Source organism: Coregonus lavaretus (assembly GCF_964263955.1).
Source record: "Coregonus lavaretus genome assembly, chromosome: 9".
NCBI classification, from domain to species: domain Eukaryota; kingdom Metazoa; phylum Chordata; class Actinopteri; order Salmoniformes; family Salmonidae; genus Coregonus; species Coregonus lavaretus.
The window spans coordinates 5,743,054-5,763,631 of NC_139996.1; the positions used below are offsets into that span (position 1 = coordinate 5,743,054).

The 20,578-nt window shown below is 44.3% G+C and overlaps 1 protein-coding gene across 2 annotated transcripts in view; it reads right to left on the reverse strand.

The window, feature by feature from the left end:
• LOC311134656 (tumor protein p53-inducible protein 11-like) overlaps positions 1–20,578 on the reverse strand; it is an 88,141-nt gene that overhangs the window by 24,562 nt on the left and 43,001 nt on the right. For both annotated transcript variants that reach the window (XM_084168402.1, XM_084168401.1), the window contains one exon: positions 31–170. In XM_084168402.1, coding sequence (XP_084024528.1) covers positions 31–159 — 129 coding nt within the window. In that variant the 5' untranslated portion in view covers positions 160–170. The remainder of the gene's footprint in view (positions 1–30; positions 171–20,578) is intronic.

A 20,578-nucleotide genomic window follows, 5' to 3' on the forward strand; every position in this document is an offset into this window, starting at 1 on the left:
CCTGTTCTAGTGTGTGCGCGTACTACTGACCTTTGACCTATGCACCTCTCCATCGTCGTCCTCTCCTCCGACCCCCAGTATCTTCCTGGTCTTCAGCCTGCTCACCAGATCTGACTGACTGTGTTTCTTCATCAGAGGAGGATGTGGCTTAGAGGCCATGGCCCAATAACCTGGAGCGAGAGAGCGAGACAGACTTTAGAGGCCATGGCCCAATAACCTGGAGCGAGAGAGCAAGACACACTTTAGAGGCCATCGCCCAATAACCTGGAGCGAGAGAGACACACTTTTAGCAATTATGGAGTTAATATAAAGCTCTTGGCTTGCATGGTCCTTCGACGCGGAACAATCCTGTGAAAAATCAACAAGAAAGAAGGGAGATAGAAAGAGAATGAGGGGAAAAATAGAAAGAGAATGAGGGGAGAGATAGAGAGAGAATGCGCAGAGCGAGGGAGGAGATATACAGTATGTTACATCCATACTGTATTAATAACACTACCGTAGTAACCCATTACATCCATACTGTATTAATAACACTACTGTAGTAACCCATTACATCCATACTGTATTAATAACACTACCGTAGTAACCCATTACATCCATACTGTATTAATAACACTACTGTAGTAACCCATTACATCCATACTGTATTAATACTGTAGTAACCATTACATTTATACTGTTCCAATAACACTATCATAGGGGGAGAGTACAGTATCTTATGCAACACCACTATTATGTAACATTACGTAGGACTGAGATGAGGACATGCAAACACAGGGTAACCTACAGTAGAGCTCATACACTGCAGATCCAGGCAGTCCCAACCCAGCACACTGCAGATCCAGGCAGTCCCAACCCAGCACACTGCAGATCCAGGCAGTCCCAACCCAGCACACTACAGATCCAGGCAGTCCCAACCCAGCACACTACAGATCCAGGCAGTCCCAACCCAGCACACTGCAGATCCAGGCAGTCAAATCACATTTTATTTGTCACATGCGCCGAATACAACAGGTGTAGACCTTACAGTGAAATGCTTACTTACAAGCCCTCAACACTTATTTTTCTTAACTGCATTGTTGGTTAAGTAAAAAAAAAAATATATATAAAAAAAAATAATTAAAGAGCAGCAGTAAAATAAACAGTAGCGAGGCAATATACAGGGGGTACCGGTACAGAGTCAATGTGAGGGGGCACAGGTTAGTCGAGGTAATTGATGTAATATGTACATGTTGGTAGAGGTAAAGTGACTATGCATAGATAATAAACAGAGAGTAGCAGCAGTGTAAAAAGAGGGGGTGGGGGGGACAATGCAAATAGTCCGGGTAGCCATTTGATTAGCTGTTCAGGAGTCTTATGGGTTGGGGGTAGAATCTGTTAAGAAGCCTTTTGGACCTAGACTTGACGCTCCAGTACCGCTTGCCGTGCCGTAGCAGAGAGAACAGTCTATGACTAGGGTGGCTGGAGTCTGACAATTTTTAGGGCCTTCCTCTGACACCGCCTGGTATAGAGGTCCTGGATGGCAGGAAGCTTGGCCCCAGTGATGTACTGGGCCGTACGCACTACCCTCTGTAGTGCCTTGCGGTCGGAGGCCGGGCAGTTGCCATACCAGGCGGTGATGCAACCAGTCAGGATGCGCTCGATGGTGCAGCTGTATAACTTTTGAGGATCTGAAGTCCCATGCCAAATCTTTTCAGTCTCCTGAGGGGGAATAGGCTTTGTCGTGCCCTCTTCACGACTGTCTTGGTGTGTTTGGACCATGATAGTTTGTTGGTGATGTGGACACGAAGGAACTTGAAGCTCTCAACCTGCTCCACTACAGCCCCGTCAATGAGAATGGGGGCGTGCTTGGTCCTCCTTTTCATGTAGTCCACAATCATCTCCTTTGGCTTGATCACGTTGAGGGAGAGGTTGTTATCCTGGCACCACATGGCCAGGTCTCTGACCTCCTCCCTATAGGCTGTCTCATCGTTGTCGGTGATCAGGCCTACCACTGTAGTGTCGTCGGCAAACTTAATGATGGTGTTGGAGTCGTGCTTGGCCATGCAGTCATGGGTGAATAGGGAGTACAGGATGGGACTGAGCACTCACCCCTGAGGGGCCCCCGTGTTGAGGATCATCGTGGCAGATGATCCTCAACCCATGGGGCGGTGCGCACAATTGGCCCAGCGTCGTCCAGGGTAGGGGAGGGAATGGCCGGCAGGGGATGTAGCTCAGTTGGTAGAGCATGGCGTTTGCAACGCCAGGGTTGTGGGTTCGATAAAAAAATAATGTATGCACTAACTGTAAGTCGCTCTGGATAAGAGCGTCTGCTAAATGACTAAAATGTAAATGTAAATGTAAATGTGTTGTTACCTACCCTTACCACCTGGCGGCGGCCCGTCAGGAAGTCCAGGATCCAGTTGCAGAGGGAGGTGTTTAGTCCCAGGGTCCTTAGCTTAGTGATGAGCTTTGAGAGCCCTATGGTGTTGAACGCTGAGCTGTAGTCAATGAATCGCATTCTCACGTAGGTGTTCCTTTTGTCCAGGTGGGAAAGGGCAGTGTGGACTGCAATAGAGATTGCATCATCTGTGGATCTGTTGGGGCAGTATGCAAATTGGAGTGGGTCTAGGGTTTCTGGGATAATGGTGTTGATGTGAGCCATGACCAGCCTTTCAAAGCACTTCATGGCTACAGACGTATGTGCTACGGGTCGGTAGTCATTTAGGCAGGTTACCTTAGTGTTCTTGGGCACAGGGACTGTTGTGGCTATGGAGAGTGTGATCACGCAGTTGTCCGGAACAGCTGATCCTCTCATGCATGCTTCAGTGTTGCTTGCCTCGAAGCGAGCATAGAAGTAATTTAGGTCGTCTGGTAGGCTCGTGTGACTGGGCAACTCGCTGCTGTGCTTCCCTTTGTAGTCTGTAATAGTTTGCAAGCCATGCCACATCCGACGAGCGTCGGAGCCGATGTAGTACGATTCAATCTTAGTCCTGTATTGACGCTTTGCCTGTTTGATGGTTCGTCGAAGGGCATAGCAGGATTTCTTATAAGCATGTTGCCTGTAATCCATGGCTTCTGGTTGGGGTATGTACGCACGGTCACTGTGGGGACGACGTCATCGATGCACTTATTGATGAAGCCAGTGACTGATATGGTGTACTCCTCGATGCCATCGGAAGAATCCCGGAACATATTCCAGTCTGTGCTAGCAAAACAGCATCTGCATCATCTGACCACTTCTGTATTGAGCGAGTCACTGGTGCTTCCTGCTTTAGTTTTTTTGCTTGTAAGCAGGAATCAGGAGGTTTAGAATTATGTTCAGATTTGCCAAAAATGGAGGGTGAGGGAGAGCTTTGTACGCGTCTCTGTGTGTGGAGTAAAGGTGGTCTCGAGTCCCGACCCTGTACATACAGGCAGTACCGACCCTGTACATACAGGCAGTACCGACCCTGTACATACAGGCAGTACCGACCCTGTACATACAGGCAGTACAGATCCTGTACATACAGGCAGTCCCGACCCTGTACATACAGGCAGTCCCGACCCTGTACATACAGGCAGTCCCGACCCTGTACATACAGGCAGTCCCGACCCTGTACATACAGGCAGTACCGACCCTGTACATACAGGCAGTACCGACCCTGTACATACAGGCAGTACCGATCCTGTACATACAGGCAGTCCCGACCCTGTACATACAGGCAGTACCGACCCTGTACATACAGGCAGTACCGACCCTGTACATACAGGCAGTACCGACCCTGTACACTGCAGATACAAGCAGTCCCCTGTATCGATGAGTTTTCAGTCTGTGGCTACAGTGCAGACCTGGGTTCAAGTAGTATTTTTAATATTTCAAATAGTTTGAGGGTTCGCTTTAGCCTGCTTGGAGTGCCAGATGGGCGGGGGTTGGGACTTTTGTGACTATTTCTTTGCAACAGGCAAGCTCAAATCAATCCCAGCTAAAGTATTTTAATTGATTAAAAATAGTAGTTGAAGTTGAACCCAGGTCTACAGCTTGACCTGAAGCCTGACTTGTCCTGTGGGGCTGCTGAGGAACCAATACTCAGTATATACACAGTGCATTCGGGAAAAGTAGTAGATACTGTACATCTACAGAAATAAGACGGATCGTGCTTCTGTTGTCTTTTTGAGTGTTTGTTTAATGGCGTACTGATTCCGTGAGCGTCAAGCCTCACGCAACGGCAAAAAATTTCGGATAAAGCAATTTTCACAGGATCGGCTGTTTTGAATATTTGCTAGGCTGTAATAAAGGCTTTAAATGTTTTCTTCTTTGTTAGAACAGAATGGTATTACATATAATTTATTTAGTGTTGTTTACAGCACCTCACAGCACCTGTGTCACACATAATATGCACACCGCTCTCGCTCCTATACCCTCCTTTATCTAGATCTCCTTCTTATTGTTATTACAATTATTATGATCATAACAATAAGTAAATGTCATTATCGTTAGTAGGCTTTGAATAGTAGCCTTGTATCACCACCATCAAGCTGTAGGCATAGGAGCGCATCCTGTTTAGTCTTAATACCGTAACTTACTTAGGCCTATATTTCAATATATAGGCTACAGTATCAATCATTCATTCGTTCATGCAATCACACAGCATACGAGACATTACATGTTATGAAATGTAATCAAGCATTTTAGGTTTAAAATTAAACAACAAAAGGGAGCTTTGAATAATTAGCCTAAACAATAAATAAACTGCAATTCACGAATGCATGAAACTGCTTTTAGTCTGCTGTAATAAAGGCTTTATATATAGATAATATTTTTCTTTAGAACAGACTTTGGTACACTTATTTATTTAGTGTTGTTTACACTGTTCCAAATGGTCAGAAAAATATATAATATTGTAATCTAACAGCAACTGTTTGGCAAACATAATACTCACGCAACGCTTGCGCCTATACCCTCCTTTTTCTTGATCTCCAGTAGTTTCCACAACTAAGTCAAATGTCTTCCACAGAACTGACTTCCCCTTTCCCTCCTGAGCAACCAGTAAACGTTCGCCCGTTTCGAGTTTCTTTTTCACATCCTCTGCACCCATTTTGCGGTGACGTGTTACTGTGTTCGGAGTTTGTTATAACCAATTTATTGATTATGATAGGCTATAGATCAGGCCCTATTGGTCACATGCATGCGATGTTGATATGTTTTACGTAAAGAGAGCAATGGTTGAGGGAATATACGGGATGTTTTACGTAAACAAATTTGGGATTTCGGTAACAGAACGTTTCAGTCAGAAACAAGTAAGAAACTAAATGGCTGAAAGGATGTTGCAGATTCACCACGGACAGCGCAATAATCTCTTGCTGTGCTGTGGTGCCTTTTGGCTGCAGTAGGGAGGAGAGAGAGACAACGTGCACCAGTCACACAGGCACTCACTGACGTTTATTTTTTTTTAAACAGTGTGACCATCGTGCTCTTCCTTGAGTCATTTGTGTGTCTTAATTATTTAATCAAACAGTGTACTTAAAGCATCAGACAAGCTCAGTGCATGTGTAGTCAATTTTATTCAAACACATAGGGTGTTTCTGTCTATATATGGAAAAATAAGTTTAAAACATTTCAACCAACCGATTGGTCGAAAGTACAGGACGCCTCTCGGTCGACCAAGATTTTATTCTAGTAGGACACACACACACACACACACACACACACACACACACAGGTGTGGTGGCAGGCTCAGTGGAGCCTCTCTCTGGAGGCAGAATGGTCTCTCTGTCTAGCTCGATCAGGTTCCACTGACAACACGAGAGGTGCTGGGGACAGAGAGACTGACTGGGCCCAGGGGTGGTCCTCAGGGGTGTGTCCGTGTGCGCGCATGTGCTTGTGTCAGACCGCTCCACTTATGCCAGCCTGCAGACAACGACATGGATGGTGTGACTGTGTGTGTGTGTGTGTGTGTAAGTATCCTGAAGCATAGTCCTCACTCCACACACCTGACAGGTTAACCTGCATCACTTGAAAGTAATCAGCCTCAACTCCTTCCGACTGAGGGTCTGACAGTATATTGCCCACAGCAACTCACTTCTCTTCCCCCCCCCCAATATCCGTAGCCTGGGTAATAGTCTGTATGTGCTAACATTCCACTCCTTGCCACTCCTTGATATGCAACAATTGTTTTGGCATATGACACAAATTACGGAGTGGAATGTTAAGCACAAAACAGGTCTGGAACAACCTCCACTCATTCATCACAGTGTCGTCATATGCAGTAGCTCTAACTACGAAGCCTCCACACAACAATATTCTATACACAATAATTAGTAGTCTGTCAGACTAAATGGTGGATTTATACCTCAGACTGAATTAATTTCACAGTCACGTATTCTGATTCTGAGCAGTCTGGCCTTAAGTGGTATCCTGCCGAATCTGGATTTCTTGACCTGCTACCACACTAGTATTTTCACCATCTACTGCTCTGAATGTCTAGTTGGGTCAAGTGGGGAACATTCCGAGGGGTCGGATCCTGGGTGCTGTCTTCACACGTCTATCCCCAATTTGGCCAAATTATATCAATCCAGACTTAGAATTAGAGAACAGTTTGCCCAACATGCTAATATAACCCCTATGGATCAAACATGACTCAATAAAATAAATTGATCAATCCTTAAAGATCGCCTTCCATAATCTATATCACATCTGGATTATATCACTCACACCATTTCCATGTAAAAGGACCCATGAGCACCAACATGTGAAAGCTAAGAGTCTATATTTTTGGGGAAATGAAGGCAAAGATACGTGTTTCAACCATTTTCCATCCTAAAAATTAAGAATAAGCAAAGGCTTTGATATCTGGTTACACAGATGAAAAAAAAAAGAAGGTATAAGAGATAGATCAACACACATAAATGTTGAAGTAAAGGCACTGTCAACTAATATCAACATTTATATTTCGTTTTGCAGAAATTATTTGCCTTCTGTAAGTTTAAGAAAAATTGCCTAGTATCTGGCCATTCTGTTACCAAAAACCCACATATCTTTAAGATATTTGTCTAATTTCTCTCCCTCATGGGGGAGGATTATGAAAGTTCACAGAAGTAACAAGTAAAAAGGTAGGGATAACAAATTTTGTTTTTGACTTAAGTGATTAAAACGTGTCACTCTGTTACCAAAAAAAATCGGTAACACTGACCGGAAAATCTGTAACAGAATGACTGCAATTCAATTGTCACAAACCACAGTTGCATTAGAGCACAGTACAGTACCACGCAGTAAAAGAAAAGTAAAAGTAGAGTTCAGTACAGTACACTACAGTATAGCACACGAGCAGAGTACAGTATAATATACTTTACCCGACTTTACTGTACTCTACTGTGATGTTTGGTCCCAAACCCAACCGCAGTAACGCAAATGTTATTTATTTTAGGCATATGTGACGCAGCTCGCATGCCAGCCATGGTCCCAGCAATTTTGCCAAAATACGCAAAAATTACCGTAGAAATAGGTTAAATTACCAGAGATTCTTACATGGACCATTACAATAGGCTATCTGTATTTTCTGGGCTATATCAGCGAATAGGATAGGCATAGTTTGAAGAGAGCAGATTAGGAGAGAGAGCGGACTGTCTGCGCCTTCTCTTGGGCTACGTTTTTACATTTAGCCAAACTTTTAGGAGCGGGACGACTTTCAGACGGAGACATATGGCTGATCAAATATTAATTCCCGGGCAATGTAGTAAACTATAGCCTAACCATACTTAGTAAGTTAATTTCCTTGGAAAGATAACTGCCCCGAGCTTCTCCACCCATACGTAGGCTATAAGATGACTCTATTGAAGGTGATTTTAATACTATAGGTAGGCTAACTCATACAAGGCAGGAAGACTACCGTTTCCAAATAATCAGCCTAACAATATGTTCTGTCATTCTGTTACCAACCTTTGCATCTGCACTGTTGCTCAAGTAAATGTGTTTTATTAAAAATGTTCAGTGGCAATTGTTAATAGTAGTTAATAGACTTCTGCGTATAGGTAAATGGGTTTGTTAAACTATGCAACCAATGTTTCTTTTGCTTGGCATGCATTTTAAAGTGAAAACGTGAGTCTCAGCGTCACTCTGTTACCATGGAATTGCCCAGCTACAAAGGCTCTCCACTTCTGTCTGTCTGTCTGACTGCCTGTTGACGATGAATACTCGATGCAGAGAACAGGGTTATGGATGGCTGGCTGGCTGGCTGGCTGGCTGGCTGGCTGTTGACGATGAAGACACGATGCAGAGAACAGGGTTATGGATGGCTGGCTGGCTGGCTGTTGACGATGAAGACAATGCAGTGAACAGGGTTATGGATGGCTGGCTGACTGGCTGTTGACGATGAAGACACGATGCAGAGAACAGGGTTATGGATGGCTGGCTGGCTGGCTGTTGACGATGAAGACACGATGCAGAGAATAGGGTTATGGATGGATGGCTGGCGACGATGAAGACAATGCAGAGAACAGGGTTATGGATGGATGGCTGGCTGGCTGTTGACGATGAAGACACGATGCAGAGAACAGGGTTATGGATGGATGGCTGGCTGGCTGTTGACGATGAATACTCGATGCAGAGAACAGGGTTATGGATGGATGGATGGCTGGCTGGCTGGCTGGCGACGATGAATACTCGATGCAGAGAACAGGGTTATGGATGGATGGCTGGCTGGCTGTTGACGATGTATACTCGATGCAGAGAACAGGGTTATGGATGGATGGCTGGCTGGCTGTTGACGATGAAGACACGATGCAGAGAACAGGGTTATGGATGGCTGGCTGGCTGGCTGTTGACGATGAAGACACGATGCAGAGAACAGGGTTATGGATGGATGGCTGGCTGTTATCTGCCTGTTTATCTGTCTATTGTTTGGGGGCGGACCTCATTAGAATAATAACCAAACATTCAAAAGGAAGATATTACATACTACTTTTGACCAGGGCCCATAGTCCACTATTTAGGGAATAGGGTACCATTTGAGGTGGAGACAAAGTGGCTCAATGTTCTATTGAGGAGGTTAAACCCAAAGCATTGTGGGAGACATTGCGTATCAACCCAGTTCGATGGACACAGGGTACCCATCAGTGAAAGCAACGGAGCCAGGACAGAAAAGAGACAAGGAGAAAAAGGCTGCTGTGGAATGAGGAATGAATAGATGACTGAAAGAGAGTTAATCGACCACAGAGGAGTAAAGCACAGAGACAAACGTACTGAGCCAGAAGCTAGTAATCTAGCAGCCTGGCGGTGACAGAAATGATAATAGGCACATGCACAGAGGCTGGAGGCTGAGCAGAGCTGAAACAGGTGGGAACCCTACAGAGCAGAACAGGGTGCATTCCATGATATGACGTACAACAACAGCGTAAGGACATACACTGTGACTTACACCACAGGCATTCCTTGCTAAATACTGTAACACACACACACACACACACACACACACACACCAGTGGAGGCTGCTGAGGGGAGGACAGCTCATCATAATGTCTGGAACGGAGCAAATGGAATGGCATCAAACACCTGGAAACCATTTCTTTGATGTACTTGATACCATTCCACTCATTACCACGAGCCCGTCCTCCCCACTTAAGGTGCCACCAACCTCCAGTGACACACACCTCAGTAAATATGGCATGCATACATTTCCTCTTCAATAGCATGTGTTGAGGCTTCCTGGTGTGAAATATTTTAGTGAACATAAACAGATACTGAGAGGGGAGCATTTCACTAGCTCTACCACCAAGAACAGCACCCTCGTGATAAAGGAGAGAAGGAGACAGTGGGGGAAAGGAGAGGAGGGGGAGAGAGAGAGAGAAGAGAGAGGGGAGAGAGAGAGGGAAGAGAGGAGAGAGAGAAGGAAGAGAGGGAAGAGAGAGAGGGAAGAGAGAGGAGAGATAGTTGCAGATTTGGGCACTGATAAGCGCCTAAATTGGAACGCTGTGCTCTGGCTCTGCGTGTTACAGCTCTGTCTGGGTTTTGACTGACAGACGTTCTGAACTAGAGCACCGCATGCGACAAGAGGTCCTCTGTAGCTCAGCTGGTAGAGCACGGCGCTTGTAACGCCAAGGTAGTGGGTTCGATCCCCGGGACCACCCATACATCAAAAAAAAAATATTATAATGTATGCACGCATGACTGTAAGTCGCTTTGGATAAAAGCGTATTCCATATTATTATTATTATTATTATTATTATTATTATTATTATTAAGAAGTTGCCCCCATCCCTCCTGGTAAAGGGGCAACTTTTGCACATGTGTTGTTGTCAGTGAGGGAAATGCTGTAAATTAAGAGGACTCCATGTATTTTGAAAGATGAGACATTGAGGAATATAATAAATAAATATCGCTTTGATGTCATACAAGCAGCCAAACACCCGTGAGCCCAAATGTGCACTTCACATTTCCATATCATAAAACTCATGTCATACACAGTGTCAACATTTATATCTCAGTATGTTTGATGTCCAGTTACAAGATGACATGGCGTCATACCCTGGGTTGTTCTGAACACAATGGGCCTGTGTACATTAAAAACTATTTGTGACCAACTTTTTATTTAGTTTTGTCATTTTTCTTTTTTAGGAGGGGGGTTATAGTTACAAAACTAAATCAAATAAATGCATATAAAAAGATAACCCCAACCCATTCCCCCCCCCCCCCCTTGACTAGCACCATTCATTTCTCACTGTCGATAATTCTAATGTTATAACTTCTAATAGTAACTGCGTCCATTGGTTTAAAATGGGAGCCATCTTAGAGCCAACAAACATTCCACAGCAGTGCTGCCTGCCAGCAGTAATCTTCTCTGATTGAGAAATTAAAAAGATGGAACATTGAAGAAAATTCGCCGGGGAACACGCACCTGAATGCACTCATGACTCCTTTCTACACGCACCAAAATAACACTCGGTTTCTCTGAATTGCCTCGTGAAAGGCTAACATTGTAAGATCGTATTTTATAATTTAGCTAGTCATGTTGGCAATGGAACAAGCTTTCAAAGGATGCCCACCTGACCCAGATTGCGATTTAGAATGGACTGTTTTTGGATTGCGTACACAACAGTAAATTGTGTGATGGCGGGGATGCAGGGTTTTGCTCCAAACTAAACTATAAAGTGCGCTAGTTCCTCAATAGCAAAGCTACTGTAGGAGAGCACGAAAAAACACCTTATAGTTGAGGACTCTTCTTTGAGTCATAAAAAGGGCATTGAAACGACTTAGGAAGAGTGCACACTTTGGAGAGGTGGGTGGCCACTTGGAGACACCAGTTAGTCCTCTCACTCAAACCCTTGTTATGTTTTTGTCTTATGTTGCACCTACCCCACATTTTCCAGGAATATTCTTATCATGTTACTGAATGTACGCAGATTATGTTCAGATTTCATTATCAACTAATGCTGCGAAAAGTACCGTAAATGTAGAATGTACATAAAATCAACAGTGTTATGTTTGATCCAGTCTTGTGTCAGGTGAACTGTTGTGTCCTCACCTTTGGTTTAATAATGTCCCCGTCATCTCCAAACTGTTCCCTTTCAAGTACTACAATGCTTATGAATATGCTTTTTTCATATTTCTTCTGGAAAAAAAAACATTTCAATTTAGCCCTATCCATATAGGCCAATTTCCACGAGTGTAAAGGGTTAAGCCTGCAGGGAATCCAAATCAGTTGGACTTGAACAATGACTTCCACCCCCCAATCGTCACACATCCAACCCCCTCCAATCTCAGCTCTCACCCCCCCCCCCCCCACATCCACCTCCAAATCAGCCCAGCAAAACCCTGTTGAATAACGCCCTCACCTCTTCCACTGGGAGAAAACTGTACAGGTGACAAATGACCTTCGATCTTGAAGCTACTGAAGGAGAGGACAAAGTGAAGACTCATCTCTCACCGACGACGCTGCAACCTCTTCCCTGTCTGTTAGAAACCCTAACCCAAAACTGTACAGGTGGCAAATGGTCTGTGACGGTGGACATTTCCAATCCCTGAACTATTCCGATTCTCTCGCTGACACAGGTTGCTTCCAAAAATGGAACCCCATCTCTCTATATATAGTGCACTACTGTTGACCAGAGAGACTAGAGCAGTGGCGGCTCCTGAAAAAATTCTCAGGAGGGGCAATTTTTCTGATGATTTAGGTGACCTACACACATTTTAAAAAAGATATGTCCAGCAACAACATGAAGACAGGGGCAGCATATAAGTCAATACCAGAAGCATTTATTGACTGATCTGGGGAGATGGATTCCAGTTTCTGTGACAGATTATAAATAATCTCTGATGCCTTTGTTATATTAGCTTTTGGTTGAATGTACTGTCGTAGTAAATATATAATGTTATAGCTTGGTCTGACTAAAATCTTGTGCATGACCCATTTTGTGTTGGGCGTTTGTTTTCAATCAATGCTGTTCCTATCCTATAACAATGGACAAAAGAGTCCTATCTTGTCAGCCTTGTCAGCAGGTGGCCAAGGACAACACCCACGCCATAGGTCTCTCAGTTCTTCCAACTCACGAGTTCTTGCTCTGAGGACACACACACACACACATCACTGATAACACACACACACATCATCACTGTTAAACACACACACACACACACACACACAAAAATCCCCTCTCTTTAGGCTGAACATTTGAAGACAGAGAACCCGACTCAGAGCCAATGCAACAGTGGAGGGGACCTCGCCCAACTCATCAGGACCAATCAGAAGATCAGAACTACTAGATTCAACCTACATCATTTATTGTATAAAATGTCTGCACACAATGTTTTCGGGGCTCTCTTCTCCCTAAGAGTTTGACGAACGAGTCCGTGCACGCGATTCCAGATATCTTTACCTCTGAATAAACTGCCTTTATTATACCATATCCACCCTGTCCAAAGTCTCTACTTGGTCTCAGTTCTCCAGTAAACTTGTGATTATCAACAGTACACAACGGTAACAAACAATTGGGGGAACTCACGGGGCAGATAGTAAGGTTCAATGACACAGAAAGCAGTTCAATGTCGGGGTACAGAGTCGCTCTCTTACCAGGATCGCGGTCCGCTCTGACCAGGGTGAAGCCGGCCGGCTCCACTTCTCTGTCCGGGACTCTGTCATCCAGCCAAGTCTCCCAGCTGTATTGGGATTCCGCTGCCAGCAGCGTTTTCATTATTTAGTCTGTTCGTAGCGGGTATGTACACGATCAACAAGATCAGTCCAAAACCAACCACTGGAAATCCATGGTTGGCAGAATGTTTGTAAACTAAGTCTACAAATTAAAAACATAAAATAACGCCACACTGCAGGTCACAACAGAGACGCTGCTAGCCGCCATTGTCTTAGTTACGTTCATGGTGACGTCACGTATGACGAAAGCGCGTAAGTGCAAGCCCACAGACACCCATAGAGAATGTATTGAAAGCTTTGAAATGTGAAAAAAATAGATTTTACATGACAGGCTATGAGAGACTTCTGGGCGATTTTCAACCTGACTGAAATCGCCCAAAAAACGGGCGGGGACATTTGAAGCACGACTTTAGCCTGATTTGACATTTAGTGGCTGGCAGATCAGACGTGAACACTGATAACTGCTGTTGCCGTGATATAATTGATTAGAAAAAAAATCCCTTCCTTTTCCCGTTTGGCAGTGCGTCGCCCATATCGCCCTATTGAACAAGCCGTCCCTGGACTAGAGACCCGGTCAAAAGTAGTGCACTACGTAGGAAATAGGGGTGCCCTTTCAGACCGACCCAAAAGTGAAGCTTGGATGAGCCAGAGCTTCATTAATAACATATTTCGGAGTCATTACCTCATGTGTATCTCAGCTTGTATCCCAAATAGCACCCTGTTCGCTATGTAGTGCGCTGTTTGACCAGGGCCCACAGGGAATAGGGTGCTATATGGGACGCAGCCTAAGTTCCCTGACCCAATCAGGGAGAGCAGCAAATGGGACGTGCCTCAGGTTCACTTCCCACTAATCTATACATCTAACCCCATGACCACACACACGAACACACACGCCACGCGAACGCCACACAAACACTCTTGCATATCATTCTGATTCAGAGGGGTTGGGTAGAATGAAATGCATCCCTTCAATCTCAAGACAGTTCTCCTTGACTATACCAGAGATGCGGAGGCAGTTACCTAGCAACCACCAATGGAATGCCATGGCTGCTTCTTCACTATTGAAACTCCTTTTGATAACAGAGGTATTTTCTCAGGCTGACTCGCCTGGCTGCTTTTTGTGTGTGTGTGTGTGTGTGTGTGTGTGTGTGTTCTCCTGCCTTGCTGTCAGAAGTGCTACTTTATCTTAAATTAAAACGACTTTGCGCTCTATCGAGTGGATGAGTTCCATCTACCTAGAGCTCCCCTGAATAAAGGTCTTTGAGCGGGACTACCAGCCCATCTGCCTGGTATGGCCAGAGGAGTATCCTATAAAACAATGAGTAAGACAGATAACCTTGATAATCAACCAGATTAAGAAAGCTACACTTCTGTGTTTTTGGTTATAGTGTCAATTAGACCAATCCCATTTTAAGCTTATCTGTCGAAAAATATATAGTTATTTCAAGATATTTAGGCAAGTTAGCAGTGTAATTCCTTGATGCTGCTTTGTAGTACACCCTCTTTGCTCTGTCTGAAGCGGATAAGTAGTCAGGTAGGATGTGTAAACTCATCAACTTAAAAGGGATAGTTTAACTGTTAAGAAAATGTCACTTTCTGCGTGTCTTTTAGAACAGAAACAGCATGTGTGATATTGAGTGATATTTGTTCTAGTGGTGTAGCAAACATCACCCCCCTGCTGGCCACCACCGGACTGAGGTACCAGGGGTGTATTCATTGGATTCCGTTTACTCCAAATGGAAAATGTTTTGCAATGAAAACAACGTTTTTATTGGACAAATTCAGGTAGTTCCTTCCACGTTTCATTCCTTTTGCTTCCGTCTGGTTTCGTTAGGTTCCTAGCGAATGCAACCCTGTCCTCTTGAGATATGACAAAACATTTCATTTTTCAAGTGAGCCCTGAAAAGCAAAGATATGGAATGGAACGTTAACTTTAGGGCTGACCTAGTTTTGATTAAATAAATAAATAATTGAGCTGTTTAGATAGCTAGCTAGGAGAGTGGAGAAGGCAAGGAGATCGTGAGAGAAAGCAGCATCTCATTTCAGAACTGCTGGTGACCATAGTGACCAGACATAATGCTCTGAAGGTTGGGTTGCCATATCATCAAGGCTGATTAATTTGGAAGCCATTTGAAAACAGTCACCTGACAGATTGAAAGGAGCTCAAGCTGGGATGAATAAGTCACCAATAAATGGTGACTGGATTGCAGGAATTAAAATATCACCTTTCTTGAAATGGCAGAAATAGCATATTATCAGGTAATAAAAGTGATTCATGGATATACCAAATTACCACCCTTACCCTCATCTTTCTCTTTATTGAAACACTGTGAACCTCCCATTTCATTCCTGCCTCAAATGAAATTAGGATTGAATGATAGAATAGAAATATGCTTTTAATAAAAGCTATTTAATGAAGCTGATAAAATATTATTTAATGCAAATTTCAAAAAGATAGCATTTACTTAATAGCTAAATCAATGATTTCTCTCTATGCTTTATAGCCCCCCATTCAGACTCCATATAGTATATCTACAGTAGTCATCTGGTCTCAGGTATCCCAGAAACCAGTCCTGGTAGGAATACATGAGAAACCACTATTCTAGACACCCGTCCTGGTAGGCCTCCTCTGAAAGCGGCTCTGAGATACTCAGATATGAAGATCAGGAAAGCATAATGAGCTACCAGCACTCATACAGTTGAGATGGGGCTCTTTCAATTATCAATGATTTATCTTTATGATTTATACCCCCCCCCAAATGATCAGAATTGAGATCCAATAAGAATCTGTAAAAAAAAAAAAAAAAAGAATATCCAAAAGCCTTCCCAGAAAGGGCTCCGAGATGCTCCCAGCTATAGGAATCCATAATGTCTGAGTGCTGGTGTCTTCTGAGGTCTTCCTATAGCTGGAAGCCGCTCAGAGCCCTCTGCATGGATCAGTGTTGGATGGCTATGCTATGACAGCAGTGCTCTCTTGATTGCATTGGCTTCAGTTGAGCCCAAGTACAGTCTTACTCTAATTTAACTGAAGCGGAATGCAATGGAGAGGAGAGCCCACATACAATAGAGAGAGGCAATTGCTCACATAGCATGGAGACAGTGATCCATGTAGAGTGGGGTGGGGGAGAGAGAGAGAGAGAGAGAGGGAGACATTTGAAATGTCTTTATTCTTTCGGAACTGAGTGTAATGTTTAAATGTTAATATTTGTTTATTTCACTTTTGTTTACTATCTACTTCACTTGCTTTGGCAATGTTAACATACGTTTCCCATGCCAATAAAGCCCTTAAATTGAAATTAAGAGACAGACACAGACAGACTCACTCTCTAACTACAGTACCCCCTCTCTCTTTCTACTCTCACTCTAGCTACAGTACCCCCTCTCTCTTTCTACTCTCACTCTAGCCACAGTACCCCCTCTCTCTTTCTACTCTCACTCTAGCCACAGTACCCCCTCTCTCTTTCTACTCTCACTCTAGCCACAGTACCCCCTCTCTCTTTCTACTCTCACTCTAGCCACAGTACCCCCTCTCTCTTTCTACTCTCACTCTAGCCACAGTACCCCCTCTCTCTTTCTACTCTCACTCTAGCCACAGTACCCTCTCTCTCTTTCTACTCTCACTCTAGCCACAGTACCCCCTCTCTCTTTCTACTCTCACTCTAGCCACAGTACCCCCTCTCTCTTTCTACTCTCACTCTAGGCACAGTACCCTCTCTCTCTTTCTACTCTCACTCTAACTCCAGTACCCTCTCTCTCTTTATTCCCCTCCCTACTCATTGTCTCTCTCTCTCTAATCAAGGAAGGCACTGAATATTTTCAATTAACCGAGTGTCAATCATTCCCTTGAGCATGTGTGTGTGTGTGTGTGTGTGTGTGCACGCATGTGTGTGTGTGTGACTACATGTGTTCATGGCCTGTACATGCGTGTTCAAGCTCCTACCTACACATGGGAGGTGAGCTCAGTCCACTAACTCCTACACTGAAGGGTGCGGCCCAAATGGTACCTTATTCCCTTCATAGTGCACTACTTTAGACCAGAGCCCTCGTTCGAGAGTGAGGGAGCCAGCTACTTGTATCAGAAGGTATCACTTCGCCAATCATCCCCACCACAGCTAGAGGGACTTCTGGCAGTGCTGCTCGACTGCCAAAACCAGATTAAAAGTCCCTGAATTACGACTGACTGGGCGTTTCGTCACACTAAACAGACAAACGCTCAGACACACACACACACCACACTCTCTGTAAGCCTTGCCGTCTGGTTGATGCCCACTATTGGGGGGGTGTAGCTTAGCATATTTAGCCCAGTAACAGATTTGTAAGCCGCTGGGTGTGGGTGTATTTAGCCTAGCAAAACACATTAACTTTCCAGGTTACAGAGTTAGCCGCACGGCTAATGTTTAAGCCAAAACGATTACAGGAGCAACGTGGGTTCCTGGTACATTTTTCCCAGCAGCGGCTCCTGTACTGACTGGTAGGATGGGGCCAGGCTGAGTGTCGACAAGAAACTACAGTCTCTGATGGAATTACAGAAGGCCATCCTAGGAGCCTAATTTAATTCTGGCTGGCTTTACCAGGTTCGGAGGAGCTGACTGTGTTTGGATAGCAAACTGTGTTTTTAGTAACGCCAGCCCCTGAGCCAGTGGTCTAACTTAGGTGGACTTGGGTGAAATGGCTGGTATTATTTTTTTTTTTAACTGCAGAGAGAGCACACACACAGTAAGCGCTGCAGTCACAGTCCTAGGGATTTCAATCAGAGGTGAAAACGTCCATTATCAACAGGAAGCACAGCCAGATCATGTTAAAGCTGCACAGTTCTCTGGAGAAAAAACACATCTACGTTAGCAAGATGCGAGGCAGAGGTACAGAACACTTGGGGACAGTTTCCCGGAAGTATGCCATCGAAAGTACGTTTTCAGTCCATGACTAGGCTTAATTTGTGTCTGGGAAACCGGGGCCCCTAGAAAGAAAAGAAGGTAGCTACACTATCGCTCCAGTGCAATACATGTTTTAAATAAGCAAGCTGCCTTCATCAGGATGAAGGTTCACAGTTCCACTCACCACCATCGACAGCCCTCGTACGTCCGACAGCCAGTCTTTACTAGCCTGGTCCCAGATCTGATTGTGCGGTCTTGTCATGACAACAGCCATAGGAGTTGGCTTACAGCACAAACAGATCTGGGACCAGGCTAACTCTTAACAGCCAGCTAATGTTAAAATGTTCCACAGCTCCACTCATTACCACCCCCATCAACAGGCCTTTTGTCTGACAGCTAGACTCCACTGATGATGGCGGGGTTGAGGAGGGCAGTGAAAACAGACACCGCTCTGTGTTGTGACAACTCCTTATAAACAAATGGGAAGGCAGAGGATTCCCTGTTAGAGTCTGAGCAGGTTACATACAGCACACGGTAGATCACAGAGACCAGCGCCTGGCCACTACAGCCCTACACAACACCAGAGACCGGAACAATGTGCACATGGTGTGGTGGGAAGCCAGCCGTAATCAACAGGACACAACGTTTTGAAATGCCCAGATAGAAAATCGTATATAATGCCTTTAGAAAGTATTCATACTTATCACATTTTGTTGAGTTACGGCCCGATTTCAAAATGGATTTAAATATATTTCTCACCAATCTACACACAATACCCCATAATGAGAAAGTCAAAACATGTTTATTTTATTTTTTTATGTTTGCAAATGTATTGAAAATGAAATACAGAAATAGTATTCACACCCCTTTGCTATGACACTCCAAATTGAACTCAGGTGCATCCAATTTAACTTCGATCATCCTTGAGATGTCACTACAACTTAATTAGAGTCCACCTGTGGACATGATTTAGCTAGAAACACCTGTTGACAGTGCACGTCAGAGTAGAAACTATACCACGAAGTCCAAGGAACTGTCTGTAGATATCCGAGATAGAATTGTGGAATACATCTGGGGAAGGGTATAAAACCATTTCTAGAGAGTTGAAAGTTTCCAAGAGCACACTGGTCTCCATCATTGGGACCTGTAAAAAATATGGAACTACCCAGACTGCCTAGAGCTGGCCATCCGACCAAACTGAGCAACCGGGCAAGAAGGACCTTTGGTCAGGGAGGATGACCAAGAACCCAATGACAACTCTGACAGAACTACAGAGTTCATTGGCTGAGATGGGAGAACCTGCCAGAAGGACAACAGTCTCTACAGCACTTCACCAATCTGGGCTTTATGGGAGAGCGGCCAGACGGAAGCCACTCCTGAGATAAAGGCACATGACCGCACGCTTTGAGTTTGCAAAAAAGGCACGTGAAAGACTGTGTACCACCATAGCAACGCGCACACACTGTGTTGCTCTTCCCAAAAATATCAGTCACAAGTCAGCAGGCGTTAAATGAGTAGCACCAGAGAGGAAGAGGCGACGCGAGAGGGTTTACTCCGCCCAAACTCGGTCCACGAATGAGAGGAATTTGGTCAACAACAAATGTAATTCCTAATATGCTACGAGAGGCTTATTTTGATCTAATAGAAGTTTCATAATGGTTAGGTTGTTACGAATGCACTGATATAGGTTGACACACGTGGCATTATGGCAACTTTGAAAAAAATAACTTTATATCAGAGCTCTGCCTGTTGTTTACACGCGTATCTGCCCTCTCATTGGCTAGAATGGTCCCACCTGATCTTGCCTCCTCCCGCCTGCCTTCCATCTTTAAAAGGACACGTATTTCCATTGTCAGAGCGGTCACTCGACTATCTTGTCAATATATAATAGAAAATCTTTGGTAGCACACTGAATCACTACTGCGTATTACTTCCTGTTACATGGCTGTGTTATGGCTGATGATTGGCAGAGGGAGGATTAAAAGAGAGTGTGTGTGATGTGTTTAACCGTGTGTGTTGGCAGAGGAAGAACACTGGTTTCCTTCTGCCTGTCCTCTGAACACGATTTCAGGGTCGTCACTTGGGCTTAGGGAGAGCGACAGGACTGGCGAGGGAGAGCAGGGAGCTCAGCCTGAGCCCAACAATCCCAGCTGGGTCTCTTTGCCTCCCACCTTCAAATAAAAATAATAATTTGTCACATGCACCGAATACAACAGGTGTAGACTTTACCGTGAAATGTTTACTTACGAGCCCTTTCCCAACAATGTAAAAAAAGTACGAAAATGTATAAATAAAAATATAAAATATAAACACAATAAATAACAATAATGAGGCTGTATACAAGGAGTACCGGTACCGAGTCAATGTGCGGGAGTACGAGGTAGTTGAGGTAATATGTACATGTAGGTAGGGGTAAAAGTGACTAGGCAATCAGGATATACACTGCTCAAAAAAATAAAGGGAACACTTAAACAACACAATGTAACTCCAAGTCAATCACACTTCTGTGAAATCAAAACTGTCCACTTAGGAAGCAACACTGATTGACAATACATTTCACATGCTGTTGTGCAAATGGAATAGACAACAGGTGGAAATTATAGG